Genomic DNA, 27236 nt, shown 5'->3' on the forward strand with positions numbered 1-27236 from the left:
CGTCTAAATTTACTACTTACACTAATGTGAACAACTTTAACTTTACAGGGTAGATAGACAATGGGTCATGGACCACACCTACCAACAATTACACATGTGGACCACTAGGTGGCGCTATAATGGGTTTTTTTTGCCTTTAACTCCCACATTACACATCGCACATTAGAAATCCTTACATCCACGTGTTCCTTGAGTCAAGCTGAATCACCTGATATAGGCCACGCCCATTTACGCTCAAAAGCTTTTTCACAATATCACGCAATGCGCATAACCAACTTTTTGGAACTCCTCCTAGGCCGTGCCACCGATCTACACGAAACCTGGTACGTAGCATCTCCAGATGGACGTGACCAAAAGTTATTCAAGGAATTTTGCTACGTTAAAGTTTGCGCATTTGACGACCAAACTAATTTTCATAGCTAGCTACCACACACATATCATATCATATCTCGGCCAAATTAAATGTTATCAGCAAAGAACTTAAGATCCTTGTTCAACATCCCACTACGATGCTCTGTACCAAATATGGCGAAGATCGGCCTTTAGGGGGCGCTATAAGCAACGTTTATTTGTTTTGGCCAATAACTCAATGCATTTAAATGGGAAATTTGCAATTGCAATATCTCTGCCACAGTAAATGCAATCAACACGAAACTGGTGATGCTCGTTCGGCATGCCGCTCTGAGGCTCTGTACCAAATATGGCGAAGATCGGCCTTTAGGGGGCGCTATAATCAACGTAGACGAGTTTTGGCCCTTTTACTCAATGTTAATGGCATATTTGCAATGGGAATGTACCACAGACCTTGCAGCTCACACTTCTCAATATTTACTGATGTTTGCCTCCTACCGTCAGGTTTTGGTTTTTACTTTTGCGTGCTCCCCTGGTTTTTTACAATAAATAAACTTCTTAAGCCACCTGACACAGTTTCTACAACCTTCACAGTGGACGTATTCAACTCTTTTCTCTCACTTTTTCAATCCAAAATCAACACCATCATAGGCGCCGATACCGAGCAATTAAACAGCTGATGGAGCGTCTGTCATAGTGTGATTGGTTATGTCGGAGGCATCGATTCTTCATTTCCCACGAAGCACCCACGGAGGAAAACATAAATTGGCGCCTCCCCTGCTCCTTCAAACACCTCCCCTGCTCCTTCAACCACCTCCCCTGCTCCTTCAACCACCTCCCCTGCTCCTTCAACCACCTCCCCTGCTCCTTCAACCACCTCCCCTGCTCCTTCAACCACCTCCCCTGCTCCTTCAACCACCTCCCCTGCTCCTTCAACCACCTCACCCTGCTCCTTCAACCACCTCCCCTGCTCCTTCAACCACCTCACCTGCTCCTTCAACCACCACCCCTGCTCCTTCAACCACCTCCCCTGCTCCTTCAACCACCTCCCCTGCTCCTTCAACCACCACACCTGCTCCTTCAACCACCACACCTGCTCCTTCAACCACCACACCTGCTCCTTTAACCACCACACCTGCTCCTTCAACCACCTCCCCTGCATCTTCAACCACCTCCCCTGCTCCTTCAACCACCACCCCCTGCATCTTCAACCACCTCCCCTGCTCTTCAACCACCTCCCTGCTCCTTCAACCACCTCCCCTGCATCCTTCAACCACCTCCCCTGCTCCTTCAACCACCTCACCCTGCTCCTTCAACCACCTCCCCTGCTCCTTCAACCACCTCCCTGCTCCTTCAACCACCTCCCCTGCTCCTTCAACCACCTCCCTGCTCCTTCAACCACCTCCGTTGCTCCTTCAACCACCACACCTGCTCCTTCAACCACCACACCTGCTCCTTCAACCACCACACCTGCTCCTTCAACCACCTCCCCTGCTCCTTCAACCACCTCCCCTGCTCCTTCAACCACCTCCCCTGCTCCTTCAACCACCACCCCTGCTCCTTCAACCACCACACCTGCTCCTTCAACCACCTCCCCTGCTCCTTCAACCACCACACCTGCTCCTTCAACCACCACACCTGCTCCTTCAACCACCTCCCCTGCTCCTTCAACCACCTCCCCTGCTCCTTCAACCACCACCACCTGCTCCTTCAACCACCTCCCCTGCTCCTTCAACCACCACACCTGCTCCTTCAACCACCTCCCCTGCTCCTTCAACCACCACCCCTGCACCTTCGACCACCTCCCCTGCTCCTTCAACCACCACCCATTGAGCTAAGTTCCATTCAGTAATAGCCAGTTCTCTGTAAGTTGTAATGTCCCACGCTCTTGAACGTACCATAGCCGTTCCGATGCTATTGAATGCACCACGTGTGTGAAACGCCGTGCTGTTATGCTAGTTCTCCGGTGGATATACTGTAATCTCCTTTGCCTTTTCTCAACATTCACCTCTACCTCCCTGGTTTATTGCTGTGTGTAAATTACATAAGGTGAGATTAACGACATTATACTGTCTGACTGGATGCTAACATTATGTATTGTTTAGATGTGCAAGAGGACCGATCATGCCTTCGCCGCGAAAAATGTTAGTTTATTTCCCCCTCAAAAATAGGTAATTGAGCACTGTAATGGTTATGACTATATCAGTGACTATGCAACTACATGGAAACGGGATGAATGATGTCTGTGGCCTGCACAGTAATAGCGTTACTGAAAGCTAGCTCTAGCTCCATTGTCACGTTACTCCGAGCTTCTTTCCTTGTGAACACCTCCGCTCTTCACTCTTCACACACTACGCTCTGATCTGCACACTACTGTTTACCTTTTCCTGCTACAGCTGAATTCCCAGGAGACAGTGTGATGCTACAGCTAAGCTTCAGTAACGCTATCACTGTGCAAGCCACAGACATCGTTCATCCCGTTTCCATGTAGTTACATAGTCACTGATATGGTCATAACCACTACAGTGCTCCTTCCAGGTATTTAAGTTAGAAATACATTTGCTCCTTAAATCACTTCATATAATTAAAAATAATCAAAAAAATGATCAGCTTCTGAGTCTCCTCTACACAGTCTGGAAAGCCTGAACTTCCTCTTTGTTTTGTTTGGTCTTGTATGTGATATGTCTTGTTTTTTTTTGTATGTGTCTTGTTTTTTGTATATAAAACTGTATTGTCATACCATGACAGTGTATGGTGTTTGTGTATTTGTGTCTTTAAGCATCAATAAAAGCCTAATGTTACTCTAACTCTTAAAAATGAAAACTCCATAAGTTAAAGAGCTCTGAGCTGTTCCCTGCTGAACTGAACATGTGTAAAGAAAGAGAAGGTGCTGTGCTGCCACCTGCTGGCTGTCTGACTCAACTGATATGATGCTGTCATCCAAACAGAGGTTTACAATCAGCATCTTATTGAAAAAGATAAGGATATGTATATAAAGGGTCTGATTTGAATGTGTACATTAGTGCAGGAATGTGCAGTTATTGTCCAGGAGTATAACAACTATTTAACAGTTTAAATCCAAACATCTGTGTAGTAGTGAAGATAGTAAGGACGGGGGCGAGGGGGGGGGGGCCTGGCTGTGTCCCGTGGCTTCAGATGGAGGTAGAACTAACAGACTTGTTGCTGCCCTTCAGCTCTCAGTTGGCTTTGACTTCATGTATTAACTTCTAGCTGTGTTCTCATCAACGTCACCATCATCACCATATGTGGTCCGTTGGAAAGGGAACGTGATTGGCTACAACTGCCATGATTGACGTGTTGATAGCCAATGAGAGCTGTTTCTAAGATGGCTGTTCAGAGAGATGACGCAGCGTATTGGCGCTCCACAGTGGGAGCGCTTGCTGGACGTCGGGGGCTGTCCCGGGGTGAAAACTAAACAGAAAAAGGCGGGGATAGTTTCTTTGTGTAGGCAGCAACCTGAAGAAAACAAACATACCCGGAAACACAGTGCAGGGCGAGGAGACGGAACGAGGTCGGCTAATGAAGTTAGCAGACAGTTAGCATGGACTCTACAGGACAATATTCATAACCTGGATGAATTCTTTCCATCTGTGGACACTTCCGGACTACAGGAATATTAATAAGCCAGGAGAGGACGGGGATTGGAGGTTTAGGACAGCCTACAGGTAGGGAAGCGGCATCATGTTCTCCTTTTACCGCAGTGAAGATAGACATTCGTCGGTTTTCGCGGATGTTACCTTCAATAGCTCCGTGTCAGTACTTCGATTTCGCCCAGTTTCAGGGTATGTTGGAGAGCTTATTTAGACAGACGTTTCACACTTATTTTTTAACTCGAAATCACCAAAAATAACGACACAGTTTAGAGCGTAAAGAACTGAATGTCTGTCCAACGCGCCGGTCGCTAGAGACGCATTTAGGGACCGTCGTCAAATGGCAACTCCACTCATTTTAATCTTTATTAACTCTTTTGTTTTACAACATAAATCTCAAACCACTTCAGTTATAGAGAGGGAGAGCCATTCAACATTTCACACTTGTGAATTAGTAAAAAATAAATAAAGATGTAGGCTATAGTTACCAATAACGATAGTAGTTTCTACCATTTTCTGATTAATGACCATATTGACATCCAACCACCTGTAATATGTCTCAGACATCCCCTCGCAACGTTCACAGCTGTTAGTTTGTGAAAGAAATCCTTTGGAAATACCTTATCAATATCTGATCTGTTGGCTATTTAATACACATTTAAAGATTATTATTTCAACACGTTTCTCATTAATGAATATATTGACATCCAACCACCTGTAATATGTTCCAAACATCGTCTCAAAACGTTCACAGCTGTTAGTTGGTGGTTAAGTCTTTAGCAAATCCCTTAACATCCTCATCAGTGACTATTGCTGAACACAGTTTAATATTGTGATGGGACCTGGCCTCAGTACACAAGGAGGCCCACTGGCAACACGGTGGAGGCTAGTGGAGCGTGTGTGTGAATCAGATACAGTACTGATGGTTTCTGAAATGAATAATAATTATTGTTCTTTAAGTAGAAACAAGCTGCTTTTTTTTTGCTCCTACACAAACGATGTACAGCATCCATATTGACAAAGGTTTTGAACTTTGGTGGTTGTGTGCGCAGACGCAGACAGGGACACACAGACAGACAGACACACACACACACACACACACACACACACACACACACACACACAAGGACACACACACACACACACACACACACACACAAACAGGGACACACAGACACACACATACACACACAGACACACACATACACACACACACACACACACACACACAGACACATACTCACACAGACACACACTCACACACAGACACACAGGGACACACACAGACACACACAAACACACACACACAGACACATACTCACACACACACACTCACACACAGACACACAGGGACACACACAGACACACACAAACACACACACACAGACACATACTCACACAGACACACACACACACACAGACACACAGGTACTCACACAGACACACACACACACACACAGACACATACTCACACACACACAGACACATACTCACACAGACACAGACACACACACACACACACACACTCACACAGACACACAATCACAGTCTCTGTTGATCAGCTGATAGTATATGAGTATAGTGATGTTATAGTGTGGAGTGTCTCCTGTCTCATGGTGTGTCCCTGTTTGTTGACTTCACAGCTCATCTGTGGGACGAGACACTTCTGACTTCAGGACGTCCGTCTGGAATTAGTTCCCACTGAAGAACAAGAATGACTTCTCCACAAAAGGTGAAATCACTATGACTCAAAGTGTTTGTAGTAGTTTAGTCATTGTATGCTACATGTATTACTCTTTACTTTAGATATCAGCCTTAGTATTTCAACAGTTCAGTCAAATGATAGCAAGAAGAAGAAGAATAGTTTCCCCAAAATACCTGGAAGACCACAACAACGCAGCATTAATATTGATTGACTGACATTATTATTACATATTGGATATTTTTTAGCATATTTAAAATGTATGTACATTAGTAAGGGATGGTACAGTTCATGAAAAAACATCCGAACCGCCCGGTTGGCTTGTCTCGGTTCGGAGCGTGTGTGCGTCGCACGGTTCGTCAGTCCACGTTAGGCCACGTCCACACGTACCAAAACGATCTTTTTTTTTACCCGTCTTCCCTGGATTCGTTTCGAGATTGTTTTCGTCCATACGGAGCCACATCCAAATGACTCAACGCTCTACTTCATATCCCAGGCCCATAGGCGGCGCTGTTTCCGCTACAGAAATTCACCAAAACACAGAGAAGAAGAGCATCATCACTTCCCCTTCCCATCATAACATTAGCTAACATTAGCTAACGTTAGCTAACATTAGCTAGACTATAACGTTCTCTTAATACATCCGTGGACTGTAATGACTTTCACCACTGCTCATTTTATAAAGGCCGCCGCAAGGAAACGTGTCTTTGTTTACATTGTGTAATGTGCTGTTGGATTGCTTTTTATTTTGCAATTCTGTCTGCCATCGGACATGATTGCAGCGCGCTAGCTAGCGGAGCTAACGTTAGCGCGCTAACTAGCTAACATCGGCAGTCAAACAAACATCAATGATTCAATGTCTTTTTGATAATCTACATGTTTTTCTTGCAGTAGCTTTTCTACAATAAGCCGTGCTAAAAGTTACTATAATCTGTTCAAGGAGTTGATAAGCAGACAGATTAGCTAGCTAGCTAGCTAGCTAGCTAGCTTCCACTTTATAAACAGCTAACCATAGCAGCTAATGTTACGTCGCTGCTGTAGCGGTCAGCTACTTTAGTGATGTTTAACGTTAGCTACATAACGTTAGCAATATATCTAGTGTAGAATCCAGGACCGGCAGAGCAGAGGGAAGTGTCAGGGACATTTATTTAGCTAGATGAAGGGAGCTGGTTGGACCACTGAGATGGGAGACGCTCGCTTAGCTTCACCGCAGCCGTGTGTGGCCGTGCACTAGTGCGGGTAAGAGGTCGAGGGGTGTGGCGATGACATCATCGATACAAAAAAAAGCCGGCTTCACCATCCAGACGAAGCCAAAAGAGAGCCGTTTTCGAAGTTTTTAAAAAAAGTGTGTTTTCAGGCAGTGGATTTACTGGATTCGTGTGGACGATCGGCCCAAACGATGCTAAAAATGTGCCTTTGCACCAAAAAACGTCTCCGTGTGGATGGCCCCTTAATGTGCACCTCTTCCTGCCGTAGTGCTATATATATATATATATATATATATATATATATATATATATATATATATATATATATATATATATATATATTATACTTTACACTCTATGTTAAAACTCTTACTGGAAACGGCAGCGGGATGAGTGTGACGAACCCAACACGTGGCAGCTGATTGGACGAACGTGTCATGTGGGTCTTGCTGCACATGTGTGTGTGTGTGTGTGTGTATGTATTATTTATATATATATATATATATATATATATATATATATATATATCTATCTATATATGATTTGATTGTTTGTCCATCAGGGGAGTCGTTCTGGCGAAGAAACAGGACCAGGCAGCGAGGAAGATCATGAGGTTCCTGAGACGCTACACACACACACACACACACACACACACAGAGACACACACACACACACACACACACACACACACACACACACACACACAGACACACACACACACACACACACACACACACACACACACACACACACACACACACAGACACACACACACACACACAGACAGACACAGACAGACACAGACACACACACACACACACAGACACAACTTCTTAATGTCTGCACATACTTTCCAAAATTAGACGCCTAAATAGAAAGAATGGCTGACGTTATTTTCGGGAGTCCCAAAGATGATTGTTGCATATGCCACCATTAATCATATCCTATGTATTAATGTTCCAGATGGAGCTGGTCAGCACGTTATTTGAAGGGCCACAAACATGATGAAGTAATGAAGAAATAATGTTTAGTTTATCATGATTACAACACTACAGTTCAGTTTCTTTAGCCATTCACTTTAACTACAGATCTACTGATGAAGACATGAACATCATTAATAAATCAGACATCATGAGGATGGTTGAAACCTCTTAATTGATGCATTATTAGGGCCCCATCACGAACGTGCCAGGGCTGAGAGTGCAGGGAACCTGTTGTTTTTTCAAGGAATCACATTTTTGAGGGTCTTAGGATATATGTAAACTCATGTAAGAACTGTCGAAAATGTCAAAGATATGTAGTGATTGGGCTTGGGCGTTCTCCATAGCGCCCCCCTAATGCATCCCATGGTGCGGATAAAGTTCCTTTTGATATTTACAAAAGTTGGTGGGAACATTTTTCTTATCTTGAGGAACATAAATTCTTTTTGGGATTTTTGTTTTCGTCCAACAGGAGGTCAGCCATCTTGGATTTTGTGCGTTTTCATGTGACGATCACACGTTTGAGGACGTTAAGATGAAGGAAAACTCTCAACATGTCGATGCCATGTTGCACATAGTTTACTTTGATTTAACAGTGCATTTAGGCTTGTGCGTGGCATGATGGCTTCATAGCGCCCCCTAAGTAGTTTTAGTCGTTGACCGCATTTGTGACACCCTTACTTTACGAAAAACTCACCAAATGTGGTGCAGAACATTTGGAGATTGTACCGTGATTACGTTGATGAGTATTTAGCCGGCTCCGTAGCGCCCCCTAATGCATGGAAGGCTTTAATTTGGACATAGTTGCGCCGATATTTATCCATCCATCTTCATCCGCTTATCCGGTATCGGGTCGGGGGGGGTAGCAGCTCCAGCAGGGGACCCCAAACTTCCCTTTCCCGGGCCACATTAACCAGCTCCGACTGGGGGATCCCGAGGCGTTCCCAGGCCAGGTTGGAGATATAATCCCTCCACCTAGTCCTGGGTCTCCCCCGAGGCCTCCTCCCAGCTGGACGTCCCTCCATCTAGTCCTGGGTCTTCCCTGGGGACTCCTCCTAGCTGGACGTCCCTCCATCTAGTCCTGGGTCTTCCCTGGGGACTCCTCCTAGCTGGACGTACCTCCACCTAGTCCTGGGTCTTCCCCGAGGACTCCTCCCAGCTGGACGTCCCTCCACCTAGTCCTGGGTCTTCCCCTGAGGCCTCCTCCCAGCTGGACGTCCCTCCACCTAGTCCTGGGTCTTCCCCGAGGCCTCCTCCCAGCTGGACGTCCCTCCACCTAGTCCTGGGTCTCCCCCGAGGCCTCCTCCCAGCTGGACGTCCCTCCACCTAGTCCTGGGTCTCCCCCGAGACCTCCTCCCAGCTGGACGTCCCTCCACCTAGTCCTGGGTCTCCCCCGAGGTCTCCTCCCAGCTGGATGTCCCTCCACCTAGTCCTGGGTCTCCCCCGAGGCCTCCTCCCAGCTGGACGTCCCTCCACCTAGTCCTGGGTCTTCCCCGAGGACTCCTCCCAGCTGGACGTCCCTCCACCTAGTCCTGGGTCTCCCCCGGGGCCTCCTCCCAGCTGGACGTACCTCCACCTAGTCCTGGGTCTCCCCTGAGGCCTCCTCCCAGCTGGACGTCCCTCCACCTAGTCCTGGGTCTCCCCCGAGACCTCCTCCCAGCTGGACGTCCCTCCACCTAGTCCTGGGTCTCCCCCGAGACCTCCTCCCAGCTGGACGTCCCTCCACCTAGTCCTGGGTCTCCCCCAGGGCCTCCTCCCAGCTGGACGTGCCTCCACCCTAGTCCTGGGTCTTCCCCGGGGCCTCCTCCCAGCTGGGACGTACCTCCACCTGAGTACTGGGTCTCCCGAGGCCTCCTCCCAGCTGGGCGTCCCTCCACCTAGTCCTGGGTCTTCCCGAGGCCTCCTCCCAGCTGGACGTCCCTCCACCTAGTCCTGGGTCTCCCCCGAGACCTCCTCCCAGCTGGACGTGCCTGGAACACCTCCCTAGGGAGGCGCCCAGGGGGCATCCTTACCAGATGCCCGAACCACCTCAACTGGCTCCTTTCGACGTGAAGGAGCAGCGTCTCTACTCCGAGCTCCTCACGGATAACTGAGCTTCTCACCCTCTCTCTAAGGGCGATCTCACATTGCTCTTATCATTTCTGACATATTTTCAGTTTACTTAAATTAGCTCCGCCCAACCGAAAGTCATCCATTATGAATGTTATGCAATAGTTTTGAACCGCTCCTAGGGGGTTTTGATAGCTCTAACGATGTCATAGGTCATGTGACAACGCACTATTTTAGGCCCTTTACAGGTATGGAAATTTTTAAAACTTTGGAGTTTTGGATCAGCAGCATGTCGAGACTTACATGATGCCAAATAGCAAAGCTTTTGTATTTTCGTAGGACGGTGTTTGCGTGGCGGCCATTTTGTGCAGTCGCCATTACACAGGAAACTGTTGACTTTACTTAATCTGCCTGAAACTGTACATGCTGGATAAGAGTCCAGGGGTCTCATTTATAAAACTGTGCGTAGGATCTTTGCTAAAAGTGTACGTACGCCCAAAACCCAAAAAACATTGGCGATTTCCCCCATTTGTTACCTCCTGGCTCCAGGACAGCAACAAACAGGCCACACAGATATACCAATTTAGAAGTTTATTAACACACACAAATGGCGCTTTCCCATCACGTGGTACCTGCTCGACTCGCCTCGACTCTACTCGCCTTTTTGGGTTTTCCATTACGAAAAACAGTCCCTGGTATCTGCTAACGGGTACTGTGTTTAGTACCACCTCAGTCGAGGTTCCCAGCGAGCTGAGGCGAGCCGAAAAGGTGACGTGAAAGCGACAGACGGGGGTGTCCTGAACAAACCCCCCATCTTTAGCTATTTCAGCCAGCTGTGTTTATTTCTGCTGCCTCCAGCTTCATTTGAAACTAAATGTGTCTTCTGACAACAACACACCTTCCACGTTCTGGGTGTCGCGTTAGGTCACGGCAGTTTCCTGCGGCGCCGCTTGTTTTCCAGTTCTGCGGAGGCTCCAGGCAGAGCTTTCTCCGTAGCCACGTACACACACACATGGCCGGCTCGACGCACGCACCAGCACACAAGTATAAACATCAGGCCACTTACATAGGCTACGGAGAAAGCTCTGCGTGGAGTCTCCACAGAACTGGAAAACAAGCTCAAGTGGCCTGATGTCTATACTTGTGCGCTGGTGTTTGCGTCGAGCCGGCATATAACGACCAGCCACGCTGAGGCGGTACTAACATCTGCAACGGAAAACGGTTATACATCATATCATCCATACAGAGATAGTAGTATACAGCTGTTATACATCATATCATCTATACAGAGATAGTAGTATACAGCTGTTATACATCATATCATCCATACAGAGATAGTAGTATACAGCTGTTATACATCATATCATCCATACAGAGATAGTAGTATACAGCTGTTATACATCATATCATCCATACAGAGATAGTAGTATACAGCTGTTATACATCATATCATCTATACAGAGATAGTAGTATACAGCTGTTATACATCATATCATCTATACAGGGATAGTAGTATACAGCTGTTATACATCATATCATCTATACAGAGATAGTAGTATACAGCTGTTATACATCATATCATCTATACAGGGATAGTAGTATACAGCTGTTATACATCATATCATCTATACAGGGATAGTAGTATACAGTTCTTAAAACATAATAAAATATATGACACACTGGTATCGGATCGGTACTCGGTATCGGCCGATACGCAAGTTCAGTTATCGGTATCGGGAAGCAAAAAATGGTATCGGACCATCTCTAATTTCTATCATAGGTACTCTTCAACTGTGAGTGACGGAATCTAAAACAAAAATCCAGAAAATCACGTATGATTGTTTTGCATGACATAAGTATTTGATACATCAGAAAAGCAGAACTTAATATTTGGTACAGAAACCTTTGTTTGCTATTACAGAGATCATACATTTCCTGTAGGTCTTGACCAGGTATTCACACACTGCAGCAGGGATTTTGGCCCACTCCTCCATACAGACCTTCTCCAGATCCTTCAGGTTTCGGGGCTGTCGCTGGGCAATACGGACTTCCAGCTCCCTCCAAAGATTTTCTATGGGGTTCAGGTCTGGAGACTGGCTAGGCCACTCCAGGACCTTGAGATGGTTCTTACGGAGCTACTCCTTAGTTGCCCTGGCTGTGTGTTTCGGGTTGTTGTCATGCTGGAAGACCCAGCCACGACCCATCTTCAATGCTCTTACTGAGGGAAGTAGGTTGTTGGCCAAGATCTCGCGATATATGGCCCCATCCATCCTCCCCTCAATACGGTGCAGTCGTCCTGACCCCTTTGCAGAAAAGCATCCCCAAAGAATGTTTCCACCTCCATGCTTCACGGTTGGGATGGTGTTCTTGGGGTTGTACTCAACCTTCTTCTTCCTCCAAACACGGCGAGTGGAGTTTAGACCAAAAAGCTCTATTTTAGTCTCATCAGACCACATGACCTTCTCCCATTCCTCCTCTGGATCATCCAGATGATCATTGGCAAACTTCAGAAGAGCCTGGACATGCGCTGGCTTGAGCAGGGGGACCTTGCGTGCGCTGCAGGATTTTAATCCATGCCGGCATAGTGTGTTACTAATGGTTTTCTTTGAGACTGTGGTCCCAGCTCTCTTCAGGTCATTGACCAGGTCCTGCCGTGTAGTTCTGGGCTGATCCCTCACCTTCCTCATGATCATTGATGCCCCATGAGGTGAGATCTTGCATGGAGCCCCAGACTGAGGGAGACTGACCGTCATCTTGAAGTTCTTCCATTTTCTAATAATTGCGCCAACAGTTGTTGCCTTCTCACCCAGCTGCTTGCCTATTGTCCTGTAGCCCATCCCACCCTTGTGCAGGTCTACAATGTTATCCCTGATGTCCTTACACAGCTCTCTGGTCTTGGCAATTGTGGAGAGGTTGGAGTCTGTTTGATTGAGTGTGTGGACAGGTGTCTTTTATACAGGTAACAAGTTCAAACAGGTGCAGTTAATACAGGTAATGAGTGGAGAACAGGAGGGCTTCTTAAAGAAAAACTAACAGGTCTGTGAGAGCCAGAATTCTTACTGGTTGGTAGGTGATCAAATACTTATGTCATGCAATAAAATGCAAATTAATTATTTAAAAGTCATACAATGTGATTTTCTGGATTTTTGTTTTAGATTCCCGTCTCTCACAGTTGAAGAGTACCTATGATAAACATTACAGACATCTACATGCTTTGTAAGTAGGAAAACCTGCAAAATCGGCAGTGTATCAAATACTTGTTCTCCCCACTGTATATCCTGGATGACTGAGAACCTTTACATACATCGAAGCTATTTTAAACATCCAAGATCACGACATATGCGCCTGCGTTTGTCAGTGGCATCAGTGATCCTCAGCAGTTTCATTTCAACAAGCTCTGCTGTGCTTGAACTTCAGAAATGCTTGAGGAAATGTAGCATGTGTGGACAATACCACATTACTTTCTCAATAAAAGAGGTAAGCTTCTGAAAAGCTGTTTGATTCAGAAAACAGTGACGCTATTGAGAAGTAGTTAAACTAGTATCATTACTGCCCAACACTGCTGGCGATACAAGTTGGATTTAGCAAAAAACAACAACCTAAAACGAAAGGTCAGTGGTCAACTGGTGCCCTTCATTGCTAATGCCTATCAGGGACAATGGTTCCAAATTACTTTACAGCCCTTAACTCTGACTAGCAGTTCAGGAAAGACCCATAAACACTCCACTGAAGTAGAGCTAGTCCAGCAACATAAAGACAACCTGATAACCCCTACAGATACCAGTGCAAGATTCCTAGCACTAACAATCCTGGATGAGCCCCCATTTGTTACCGTCAACAAAAAGGGAGCAAACGCATATATTAATCAAAAGTTTTTATCACAAACTAACCAACACTGGATCTTACATTTCCCATAATGCAACTCCATAATGTGGATGTCTGCAGATACTTAAGAAAGGCAATGCATCAGTCAAATTATGTTCCACAGACATGCTCTAAATGTTGTTTCTAGTTTAAGATGGATCGCTACAGCATGGCACCTCACTAACTCACTCTCTGTTTTTCTGTCTGTTGATAGAAATGGAAAGGAAGAGGAGAAAAACGTCAGCACTGTGACAAATCCTTCACAAATTCAACCTCTTTAAAGATTCATCAGAGAGTTCACACTGGAGAGAAACCTTACAGCTGTGATCAATGTGGGGCAGCTTTCACACTACAGAGTCACCTAAAAAAACATCAACGCATTCATACTGGAGAGAAACCTTACCGCTGTGATCTATGTGGGACAGTTTTCACTCAACGGGGACACCTAAAAAGCCATCAACGCATTCACACTGGAGAGAAGCCATACAGCTGTGATCAATGTGGGGAAACTTTTTCTCATAGTGGTGTCCTTAAAAGACACCAGCGCATTCACACTGGAGAGAAGCCGTACAGCTGTGAACATTGTGGGGAAACGTTTTCTCAAAGTAGTAACCTTAAATCTCACCAGCGCATCCACACTGGAGAGAAACCGTACAGCTGTGAACATTGTAGTGAAACTTTTTCTCGTGGTAGTACCCTTAAATCTCACCAGCGCATTCACACTGGAGAGAAGCCGTACTGGTGTGAACAATGTGGGAAAATGTTTTCTCAGAGTAATAACCTTAAATCTCACCAACGCGTTCACACTGGAGAGAAGCCGTACCAGTGTGAACAATGTGGGAAAACCTTTTCTGAAAGTGGTGTCCTTAAATCTCACCAACGCATCCACACTGGAGAGAAGCCGTACAGCTGTGATCAATGTGGGGAAACGTTTTCTCAGAGTAGTAGCCTTAAATGTCACCAGCGCCTTCACACTGGAGAGAAGCCGTACAGCTGTGATCAATGTGGTGAAACCTTTTCTCGTGGTGATACCCTTAAAAAACACCAGCGCATTCACACTGCCTCATTGTGAACATGTTTTTAGAGCTAGGCCTGTCGCGATAGTCAATAAATAAATTAATCGTGCAATAACAAAAAATGTGCGCGATAAGTTTTCCGGCCCCAATAATTTCCATTTGCATGCTTATTTGTTTTCCTTGTCTCTCTCTCCCTCTCTCTCTTTGTCTCTCTCTCTACCAAAGAGACTGGAGGACCACTCTCGGTTCCTTAGCGTAACGAGGATTGAACCCTTTTGTCAGTCGCATGGTCTTTGTGTGGGGAGGTGGGACTGCTGGCGGAGAGAGTTGGAGCAGGGTTTCCTGCAGCACTTTGCAGTTAAGGCGGCGTAAAAAAAAAAAGTGGTATATGAGGGATATCTGCCGTGTTACTCGGCGTCCTGTTTTCTCCCTTTCATTCCAAACCACACAGCTGACAACCTGCAGGTGGAGGCGGTGGAGACAGGCTCGGACATACACGCCGCTGTGGACTTGTCAGTCTCACAAGCGGTTTCAGGAAAGTGACTGCATGTGTCCGACAATGCACAGAACATTAACTGGTACAATCTAGAGTCCGGATCGGGCCAAATTTTTCTGTCCGAGCCCGACACAGTTACAATCTCGTTTTTTTTTTTCTCATACTACTGACACATATGACACGTACGTTTGTTTGTGTGGAAAGCCCACTTTTATTAAGCAACTGTAGGAAGGCATTCGGAAATGTCAACAGATGAGGTTATCAGTTCACACGGGGGAACAAGCTCACGTTAATAAGCTGTTTAATCTAAAATGTTCAACGTGTTAACCTTTCCTGCTTGCTTTGTTTCCGACTGTGGTCAGAAAACCAGGGGAGACTTAAACTGATTCCACCAACTCTGCTCCGGTCGCATCTACACGTCTGCTTCCTCTTTCTCTATCTCTCTTCTGCCCACTTTACACACACACACTGAGCTCTCTTAAAGGAGCCACAGCACCATTTTACAACAAATGCCTTGTTGTGACCGAGCCCGACCCGAACCCAACCATCATTTCTAAATATCTGTCCGAACCCGGCCCAGCCTGTCGGGTACTGTCGGGACCCGTCGGGCTCGGTTCGGGTATCCATGCCTTAGTACAATCCTACAGCTGTCCGCGTCAGTGTTTCAGAGGCTCCTGGACGGTGAACTGAAACTCTGTTACCTGCTTGTCGGTCAACGGTTAACGCTCGCTTATTTAATTTCATTGATCACACTGTCTGTATGTAGCAGAAGAAAGTAGCTGCACCTTCGCCAAAATGAAGACTGAAAAACAGCTATTTTGGTACAAACATTTACTCGCCATGTGGCAGCACATAGATATAGAGAGATATAATTTATTAATTATATATTACTATTATTTAAAGCTACATTGTGTAAGAATTACTCCCATCTAGCGTTGAGATCTTATATCGCAATCAACTCTCTCTCGCCACGCAGTATTGCAGCTACGGTAGCCTTCACGCTTCAAAAAGCAAAGGTGTACAAAAGGCCGTCTATCAGCCGTTGTTGTTGGAGTTCATGTGTTCTCTTAATACATCCATGAGTTCATGTCGGAGAGTGGCGTGGACGCACGCTTCAGGCCACGAGAGGCCATGTCTTTATCTATCACTCTACCGTCAATCAGCCGTGGTTGTTGGGGTGCATGTCGGAGAGCGTGAACGCGCGCCACCCGACGGAAAGGAGAGAGAAAGAAAAGGAGACCGCAGCGGTCTGGAGGATAATTAACTAGTTGAGATTTGATCCAATGTACCCTCTTTTTCTGATGACGCCGGTCTCTTGCTCTTTTCAATATCAGTTTTCTTTTTCTTGGTGAAGAAGACTCCTCCATCCATCCATCCATGCATCCATCTTCATCCGCTTATCCGGGGTCGGGTCGCAGGGGTAGCAGCTCCAGCAGGGGACCCCAAACTTCCCTTTCCCGAGCCACATTAACCAGCTCCGACTGGGGGATCCCGAGGCGTTCCCAGGCCAGGTTGGAGATATAATCCCTCCACCTAGTCCTGGGTCTTCCCCGAGGCCTCCTCCCAGCTGGACGTCCCTCCACCTAGTCCTGGGTCTTCCCCGAGGCCTCCTCCCAGCTGGACGTCCCTCCACCTAGTCCTGGGTCTCCCCCGAGGCCTCCTCCCAGCTAGACGTACCCTCCACCTAGTCCTGGGTCTTCCCCGAGGCCTCCTCCCAGCTGGACGTCCCTCCACCTAGTCCTGGGTCTTCCCCGAGGCCTCCTCCCAGCTGGGACGTCCCTCCACCCTAGTCCTGGGTCTTCCCCGAGGCCTCCTCCCAGCTGGACGTACCCTCCACCTAGTCCTGGGTCTTCCCCGAGGCCTCCTCCCAGCTGGACGTACCCTCCACCTAGTCCTGGGTCTCCCCGAGGCCTCCTCCCAGCTGGGACGTCCCTCCACCTAGTCCTGGGTCTTCCCCCGAGGCCTCCTCCCAGCTGGGACGTTCCCTCCACCTAGTCCTGGGTCTCCCCGAGGCCTCCTCCCAGCTGGACGTCCCTCCACCTAGTCCTGGGTCTTCCCGAGGCCTCCTCCCAGCTGGACGTCCCTCCACCTAGTCCTGGGTCTTCCCCGAGGCCTCCTCCCAGCTGGGACGTCCCTCCACCTAGTCCTGGGTCTTCCCCGAGGCCTCCTCCCAGAGGCCTCCTCCCAGCTGGGACGTCCCCTCCACCTAGTCCTGGGTCTCCCCCGAGGCCTCCTCCCAGCTGGACGTCCCTCCACCTAGTCCTGGGTCTCCCCCGAGGCCTCCTCCCAGCTGGACGTCCCTCCACCTAGTCCTGGGTCTTCCCCGAGGTCTCCTCCCAGCTGGACGTCCCTCCACCTAGTCCTGGGTCTTCCCCGAGGTCTCCTCCCAGCTGGACGTCCCTCCACCTAGTCCTGGGTCTTCCCCGAGGCCTCCTCCCAGCTGGACGTCCCTCCACCTAGTCCTGGGTCTTCCCCGAGGCCTCCTCGGAGCAGTATGTCCTGTATGTCTCTTACTGGCTAACGTATTTCAAGATGGAGCATCATTATGGAGCTTCTACCCCAGTTCATGGAAGCGCAAATGTCAAAGGAATACTTGACATTCATGGTGGTGGTCAATATTCATGAAAAAGGACACGTTTGTGAAGGGCAATACAGATTTTGGTAATAAACAACTACAACCGTTACACACTGGGGCTTTAAATGTAATATTTAGTGTTTGATAAATAATTGTTGAATGTAGTAAGAGTCACAGAGAACACTCGAGGAATGCTGCAAACATTTGACAGCCAGTACCAGTTACCTGGGAGAACATACTGGTCACCAGTAGGTCCAACAGCGTGAAAGACGACGTACTGAAGGAGATCAAAGACATATTGTGGAGATTAAAAATGTCTTCCAGTTCCAGTGTTTAATATTCTTTAGAAATAAAAGTGTATTGATCTTTGAAAAGGTGCACCTGCATTATTATGTCATCATTATATCAGATGAAAATGGTCTCGGAACGACAATATTATCGTTCATCGCAATCATTTCACGGACAATTTATCGACCAGCTAAATGTGTTAATGTGACAGGTCTATTCAGAGCCAAGCTGTTTCCTGCTGCCTCCTCCTCATGCCCTGATAGCTGAGTTGTTATATTCTGATCTTCTCTCCACATTGAAGGCTGACCAGCAGTAACTTTATCTTCTGAACAGCGTGGATGTTATCCTGGCTACCACTACATATTACGTTGGGGTAATCCTGTCGTTCATGTAAATAGTTTTAACCCTCAGCTGTGAACAATGTGGGAAAACCTTTTCTCGTGGTGATACCCTTAAATCTCACCAGCACCTTCACACTGGAGAGAAGCTGTACAGCTGTGAACAATGTGGGGCAGCTTTTTCTTGTGGTGGTCACCTTAAAAGACACCACCAGCGCCTTCACACTGGAGAGAAGCCGTACAGCTGTGATCAATGTGGGAAAACCTTTTCTCACAGTAGTAACATTAAATATCACCAGCGCATCCACACTGCCTCGTAGTGAAGATGTTTCAGAGCCAAGCTGTTTCCTGCTGCCTCCTCCTCATGCCCTGATAGCTGAGTTGTTATATTCTGATCTTCTCTCCACATTGAAGGCTGACCAGCAGTAACTTCAGCTTCTGAACAGCATGCATGTCATTCATGTAATCTCTTACATTACTCTTACAGTCTTAACCCTTTACTTTGAACCGTATCCCACAGGCTTCTTCAGTGGATCAGATTTCAGTCTGACACTTCAGTCCCATTAAAACAGCTGGTTGGATTCAGGGGGAAGTTTAAGAGCTGAAGAAGGCTGTGGTATGTGGTCAAAAGCTCCAAATGAGAGAATGTGAGCCTTGTGTTGAGAATGATCTGTTAAAGATGTGTTCCCATTATTTGTTCGTGTCTGCCTTCTTACTTTGTGGACCTTTTCATTTAACAATCTATATTTTATATGAACTCTTTGTATTTCCTGTCTCTGAATGTGGTTTAAGATCTGTTGAGTTTTGTTCACTGTAAAAATGGGAACTTGAAATTGCTCATCTTACTTTGATTTTCAATTAAACTGAACAAAAAATACCTGGCATTGTAAAGTTTGTTAGTTACTTCAGAGGACTTCTGGCGAGGCGGCTGCGTTTGCACCTCGCTCCCATCCTTTTCATCTCTAACCTTCTTTACAGTCCAGCCGAAGCGCTACAACAAACCATTTATATTCAACTATATTTGGCAGCACCCCGCCACGACGAGAGGATGTCCAGCAAGTCGAAAAAAGACGTTCCAAACAACAGGGATTCGTCACTGACTGCCGCCATGCTAACGGCTATGCTAGCAGAACACAGGGCTTCGCTTTTGACCGAGTTCAAGTCTTTCTTCCAAGCCGAATGCGGCATTTTTACTACGATATTGGATCACCAACAGCGTCTTTCGTCACTGGAGTCACTTGCCAACAGCACGAGCCAGGACATGAAAAATGTGGAAGCTAAGCTAGCTGTGATGTCTGAGGTGAACGATAAGTCGCATGCTAAACTCCTCAATCTTGCAAACAGACACCGACGATGTAACGTAAGAATAATCGGCCTCCCTGAGAACATTGAAGGTGCACAACCAACGTTCCTAGCTAACCAACGTTCCTAGCTAACCAACGTTCCTAGCTAACCAACGTTCCTAGCTAACCAACGTTCCTAGCTAACCAGCGTTCCTAGCTAACCAGCGTTCCTAGCTAACCAGCGTTCCTAGCTAACCAGCGTTCCTAGCTAACCAGCGTTCCTAGCTAACCAGCGTTCCTAGCTAACCAGCGTTCCTAGCTAACCAGCGTTCCTAGCTAACCAACGTTCCTAGCTAACCAGCGTTCCTAGCTAACCAGCGATCCGCATACAGAGCTCTATAACCTGGGCCGTGGGCCTACGCTGTGCTTCCCTGCCAGGTGGTTTATTGGGCAAAGCAATTTTATTCATATAGCACATTTCAGCAGCAGTGCCATTCAAAGTGCTTTACATAAAACATTAAAACACAGTTTGATATTAATACACAATTAAAAACAATGAATACAGTTCATTCACAGTGCAGTACAATGAATACAAAAACAAAGGTAATGTCAAAAAGCAAGTTCTTCAGCCTTGAAATAAAAGAACTGAGAGTAGGTGCAGACCTGCCGTTTTCCAGATATGTGGACCATAGAAACTGAACGCTGCTTCCCCCTTTTTGGTTCTGATTCTGGGGACGGCAAGCAAACCTGTCCCAGAAGATCTGAAAGGTCTGGGTGGTTCATAGTTCACAAGTATATCCGAAAGGTATTTTGGCCCTAAACCATTTAGTATTTTGAAATCTATTCTTTGAGGCGCTGGAAGCCAGTGTAGAGACTTCAGAACTGGAGTGATGTGATCCAGTCTCTTGGTCTTAGTGTTCTGAGTCAGCTGCAGCTGGGAGACCTGTGAAGGCACCGTTACAGTAGTCAAGTCTCACCGACCTCCAAAAAGAGACAGTCCTGGGACAAAACATTGTCTTATGTAGCTGCCTACGTAGACTCCTTGAATCTGTAGAGTAGATAGACAAACAGTTGTCCATGAAGAGGGTTGGTTGTTAGAGACTGGCTGAATCTTCTCGTCCCCTGACCTGTGACCTAGTCTCATCGTACCACAACCTTCACAGGTTAGCGTTAGAGGAAACGAGACGACAGCATATTAAACCCCCTGAACTCCTCAAGACCCACGCAAGCATCTCATCTCTTCATCTGTTTGAATTCTGCATACATTAATACTCATACTTAGATATGAGCTCTACATACACACATAAGCGTGCCTTAATGCTTTTTGTGACCTTCTCCTTGATAATATATTATTTTTCTATGATGAATAATAATTTTAGAAATCTTTGTGTTTTACTTGCAGCAAAATGTCTCTAAATTGTAACGATGAGAGATTTAGGTTAGTAATAATAACATTATATATATATATATATATATATATATATATATATATATATACTATATATATAAACAAGAGAAGGTTTAGTTCAGGGTCATGTAGTTGTGATGGGAGGGATTAGTTAACTCTGGTTATGTAAGGGTTTGTGGTTTTTGTCTTGTTTTTAATTATTTGTACACAATTTTGTCAACAAGGCAGTGGCGGCTGGTGATAAAAACTTTGGGTCTTTTTATTGGTTGGTGGGACGGGGGGGGGGGGGGGGGGTATATCCTCCCACCCATTACGAAAAAGCATGTTAACTACTTGAACATCAATGTTGCTCTCCTTTCCTTCTGGCCAGCACATTTCTCAATGACTGTCTGATTAAAGTCAGTCGTCTCAGTAACGCGTCTGTCTTCCACGGACAGCGTGGCCAGTCCATCCAGCCTCTCCCGGGTCATGGTGCTTCTGAGAAAAGATCTGATTCTTTTCAAGGCTGAGAAGCACCTCTCAGCTTCAGCCGTGGTCATGGGTGTGGTAATGACAACTTTTAGGAGAGTCACAGTTTTGGAAAAAGACTTTTGAGAGAAGGTTATTCTCCATAAACGGCTGGAATAGGACCACGGCACCACGGCAGGCTTTGAGCTCTTCCTTGCTGTAGATGAGACTGAGCTCTGTCCTCAGCTTGCTTCCACTGAGCATCAGGTACACTTTCATGGTGCTGCTCAATGCATCTACAGGAAAGGAACTCCTCAAACCTGTTCCCCTGCAACAAGGTGGTCTGTGAAGGAGAGACGCTCCCTAGTGTGTCACAGACCTATAGAGATAATTAAAAAATATATATATGTAAATGTAAGGTAGTAGCCTGAAGTAGGCCACTAGTTGTCACCGTTGCAATGACTTTCAAAAGAAAAATAGAGCCATTTGAGTTTTTTGACCCATACAGTAGTTTTTGGTGGGTAGTTTATGACTAAATATTTCATTTGATCATTTATTTTTATGTTGTCAATTTATTCTTTTCAGGATGCTGTTGTATAATATTCACATTATGATTTTTATAAGGATTTATACCAAACGTTATTGTTCCAGAGTCTGTAGACTATATGTTAGCAGGACATCTCTGCAGCAACAATAATGTAAAATGGTATTTTGGCTGATTTCTATAACAAACTCACCTCTGCTGCAGGCGCTTCATTGTTGGCCGAGAACCAGCTGGAATGGAGAGAGTTTCTGCAAAGGACAAAGATAATGTATTATAATATTAGTTATCGAGGCTTCGTATCACTTTGTATTTTAAAAGCGAACTCCTTTTATAACTTCCCCTCGATAACCCTCGCGTCTACTATGCTCTCTTCTGCCGTACATTAACCCCAGTTATTGTCAGCGGGGCGGATGTTTTGGCCTGTATTAAAAGGAGTTATTTCAGATACTTTTATGTTAATTTCATGTTAGCGCCAGTAGTAAAAACTAAACTGTAATATAACTGAAAGAACACAAGGAACTGGATTGTTTGTTGGTGTCAGTTGTTGCATCACTGGTGTGTGTTCATCAGAAAGTAGTCTTCAGTCCTTCAATATAACATTAGTCGGAAAATGACTAATTCATATAAGTCTTTAATCAATTTCTCTTACATTTACAAAGTAAATGAAATGGCTACTGTTTCACAGTACTGTCCAGGGTCCGAAATTAACACTCGCCAATGTGGGGGAGGGCCGACACACAAACATATAAACAGTGGCGCACACACCAACCGCCAGCCTGCCTTCTGTTTACTGATAGCAGTGTATAACTGCTGAGCTGGCGATGGAGTGCCTTCTCCAGGTAGGGAATGAGTCCTTACCCCAAGTGAAGGAGTTCAAGTACCTTGGGGTCTTGTTCGCGAGTGAGGGGACAATGGAGCGGGAGATTGGTCGGAGAATCGGCACAGCAGGTGCGGTATTACATTCAATTTATCGCACCGTTGTGACGAAAAGAGAGCTGAGCCAGAAGGCAAAGCTCTCCATCTAGGTAGCTACTGAGCATGTGCGATTCCCAACAAAGATGCAACAGAAGTGCGATGCCTCACTCTGTAGCTAAAACAGAGAGCTCAACACACAGGGTGAAAAGAGGAGCTGCAATGTGAAGTACAACAACAATATGGTGTTTTTTGAAAGTTAAACCATGTAAACCTATTCTGATATAACCTCTAAATACAGTTATGAATCTAAAACTGAGCATAATATGAGCACTTTAAGTGCCTCATTTGTTGTGAATAGAACCTATAAAATGCATCTGCAGTATACTGTAAGTTTGTGTACATTTACTGACCTGTAGTATCATTTTGCCAACCCACTCCTTTAATTCTTTAATGTACATTTAGAGCAGAAAACATATGTGTGATTAATTTGCGATTAATATTGAGTTAACTATGGACAGTCACACGGTTAATCGTGATCAAATATTTGAATGTATTGACAGCCCTGATTTACATAAAACGATCCAATATGTAATATTAACGTCAATCAATCAATATTAATGCTGCGTTGTTGTGGTCTTCCAGGTATTTTGGGGAAACTATTCTTCTTCTTCTTGCTATCATTTGACTGAACTGTTGAAATACTAAGGCTGATATCTAAAGTAAAGAGTAATACATGTAGCATACAATGACTAAACTACTACAAACACTTTGAGTCATAGTGATTTCACCTTTTGTGGAGAAGTCATTCTTGTTCTTCAGTGGGAACTAATTCCAGACGGACGTCCTGAAGTCAGAAGTGTCTCGTCCCACAGATGAGCTGTGAAGTCAACAAACAGGGACACACCATGAGACAGGAGACACTCCACACTATAACATCACTATACTCATATACTATCAGCTGATCAACAGAGACACACCATGAGACAGGAGACACTCCACACTATAACATCACTATACTCATATACTATCAGCTGATCAACAGAGACTGTGATTGTGTGTCTGTGTGAGTATGTGTGTGTGAGTATGTGTGTGTGTGTGTGTGTGTGTGTGTGTGTGTGAGTATGTGTCTGTGTGTGTGTGTGTGTGTCTCTGTGTGTGTCTGTGTGTGAGTGTGTGTCTGTGTGTCCCTGTCTGTGTGTGTCCCTGTGTGAGTGTGTGTGTGTGTGTGTGTGTGTGTGTCCCTGTGTGTGTGTGTGCCTGTGTGTGTGTGTGTGTGTGTGTGTGTGTGTGTGTGTGTGTGTGTGTGTGTCTGTGTGTCCCTGTCTGTGTGTGTCCCTGTGTGAGTGTGTGTGTGTGTGTGTGTGTGTCTGTGTCTGTGTGTGTCCCTGTCTGTGTGTTGCTGAAAATGTTTGGGGCATACACCGTTATCAACATGCTAACCAAATATTCACATTTCTACTCATTTCCACTGTATTACTAATAAATACTATATATAAATATAAAAAAGTGCTTAGTAACCTTTCGGTAATTCACAGTTAGAAACAATACAAAACAAATGTAATAGGGGGTGCAAGATATATCGACTCAATGTCGTCATCGCAATATATGTTATACTGTCCAACCAGTAGAAAATGTGGCAATGAGTGTGCAATATTTAGTTGATTTTGTGGAGCGCTGCGTCCCGTCTGTTGGCTGTGTGGCTCAGTTGTGTTTGATTTAGAGCTTGAAACGCTGTAATGATCATGTTTCATTGGCCAGTTAACGTGCCACGTGCACGGTAGTGCACGTCAGCGCACGGGGCCACTACGTGACAAACCCTATGGAGCGTACCATGTGTCCACTACGTGACAAACCCTATGGAGCGTACCATGTGTCCACTACGTGACAAACCCTATGGAGCGTACCACGTGTCCACTACGTGACAAACCCTATGGAGCGTACCACGGGGCCACTACGTGACAAACCGTATGGAGCGTACCATGTGTCCACTACGTGACAAACCCTATGGAGCGTAACACGGGGCCACTACGTGACAAACCCTATGGAGCGTACCACGTGTCCACTACGTGACAAACCCTATGGAGCGTACCATGTGTGTGCATATTTGGACAGAGTGACAGTGTAAGTGAAGAAATAGAGACAACAAAACAGAACAAATCAAAGAAGAGAATGAAAAGTTGTGTCCTGTTCTGTCTTTATTTATATATATTTATACTGTCCAACCAGTAGAACATGTCCTGTTCTGTAGACATGGTCCTTATTTATATATTTATTCATGTTGGACCAGTCCAGTGTCACCGTCAGTTGAAATAAACATTGTGTTGTATTTGTTATGAATCTATTTTGATGCATTTTCCTGTAACTTTTGTAATTTTACATGTGTATAATTTTTTTTTTTTTAGCTTGAGGCTAACATTGTGTTTAACTAGTGTATTGTGTTAAGCCATATTCTACTGCTCTTCATACTATTCATCCTGCACATACACTTGTGTACTGCACATACTCTTATAATGTTACCACACTGCACATAGCTGTACATACTGTACAGATCTATCTATATGTTTCATAATGAATATCCATATTTATTCAGTTTTTATTATTATATATTGTGCTAATACACTGCATATATACAGTTATCAGGAGTTCTGATGTGGATTACCCAGAATTCATTACTTTTAGGGCTGCGGAGCAATGTGGGAGTGACGCCAGCAGGCGGTGCTGTCCCCATTTCTGCAGGAATTTAACAGAACATAATATACAACCCGTTACACTGGTGTTGTTGATTTCTCTCGCCAAACCCACCAGACTCCATGTAAATAATCAGGACTTCTATCATCGTAAAACACACTTCATTCAAAGTGGACAGAAACTAAATCAAACTACCAAAAGCCGTCTTGGTTCATCTTTCCACTGTTCCAACAATCACCACTCTGGTTTGGTTGAAATAAACCCTTAATTCACCCATTTACATGTGGAGATATGCTGGCTCTATACACGCTAAAAGTCCTGATTATTTACATGGAGTCTGGTGGAAATATGCTGGCTCTATACACGCTAAAAGTCCTGATTATTTACATGGAGTCTGGTGGAGATATGAAGTCCTGATTATTTACATGGAGTCTGGTGGAGATATGCTGGCTCTATACACGCTAAAAGTCCTGATTATTTACATGGAGTCTGGTGGAGATATGCTGGCTCTATACACGCTAAAAGTCCTGATTATTTACATGAAATGAAATGAAATGGCCACTTGGCCAGTGAGAATGCAAATGTTAAAAACAGTTTTGGGGGAGAGTTCCTTTTCCTCCTTATTTCCGTCATAACAAATTAAACTAACTTTTTAAATATCCATTTCATGTTAATAAACATGTAGTTAAAGAAAGTCTTCTTTATGATACAACTCACTATTCATCACAACACATCTTTCTCCCACAATGCACTGCACTGTTATCAAACTGTTTCGGGCTGCCTGTCCAACATGGCGGCTGCTGACTGCGTCTTCCACAGAACCCTGACCCGGTCCAGACCCGGTCCAAACAAGGTCTGCTTCTCGGTCACTGTTAAATGATTGATCCGCGTCGCAGCTGGCACTCTTCAGCCTCTTCTCTCTCCGCTGGAGCTCCCTAAAACACCGCGCTCTCGCTCAGATTAGACGTCAACCAGACTCCGTTCGAAAACCTCCCGATTTAACGTCGTTGTGCTTTAGAGCTGCTTACGAGCCAAACCGCCCATCTTACTCAATACCACTGACAGTGTTTTCTGAATAAAACGTTTCGGGACACATGTGAACGGCCCGTTTGCTTTCATTTTTAATGTTACACACAAAACAACAGCTTTTTATAAAGGGTCGCACGGCCGTTTCCCCCTTCAATCTACTGCAACGCGAATCACTTAAAACCCGTCATTTTATGTTTAAATAATCAAGTTGAGTGGCATGTAGGTGAGCCGAATTTGCTACAAGACCCTGAAGATGAAGGAGACTGCTGACTGTGTTGTCGATGCGTTTCTATCAGCCGGTAGCTCCTTTTTTAATGAAATGATCCGATGTTTGAATGGAGATTCGGTTGAAGTTCGAAGCGCGGTTAGCTAGCTGATTGTCTTCCTCCTGATTCGTTTTTGAACTATTAATAAACACAGAGTGTCGTCAGTGTGTATGAAATG

General features: G+C 45.4%; 2 protein-coding genes across 2 annotated transcripts in view; both read left to right on the forward strand.

Annotated features, from left to right (window-relative positions):
- Window positions 1–16964, forward strand: part of LOC144513495 (uncharacterized) — a 29308-nt gene extending 12344 nt beyond the window's left edge. The window contains exons 1-3 of the mRNA XM_078244586.1: window positions 3747–4037; window positions 5606–5694; window positions 13980–16964. Of these exons, the coding sequence (XP_078100712.1) occupies window positions 5677–5694; window positions 13980–14837 (876 nt within the window). The 5' untranslated portion in view covers window positions 3747–4037; window positions 5606–5676 and the 3' untranslated portion in view covers window positions 14838–16964. Of the gene's footprint in view, window positions 4038–5605; window positions 5695–13979 lie in introns of the transcript that reaches the window.
- A 9570-nt stretch (window positions 16965–26534) lies between these two features.
- Window positions 26535–27236, forward strand: part of LOC144513504 (RPA-related protein RADX) — a 20181-nt gene continuing 19479 nt past the window's right edge. The window contains 1 exon segment of the mRNA XM_078244604.1: window positions 26535–26616. Coding sequence (XP_078100730.1) covers window positions 26554–26616 — 63 coding nt within the window. The 5' untranslated portion in view covers window positions 26535–26553.

Source organism: Sander vitreus, unplaced genomic scaffold, assembly GCF_031162955.1.
Source record: "Sander vitreus isolate 19-12246 unplaced genomic scaffold, sanVit1 ctg265_0, whole genome shotgun sequence".
Taxonomy (NCBI): domain Eukaryota; kingdom Metazoa; phylum Chordata; class Actinopteri; order Perciformes; family Percidae; genus Sander; species Sander vitreus.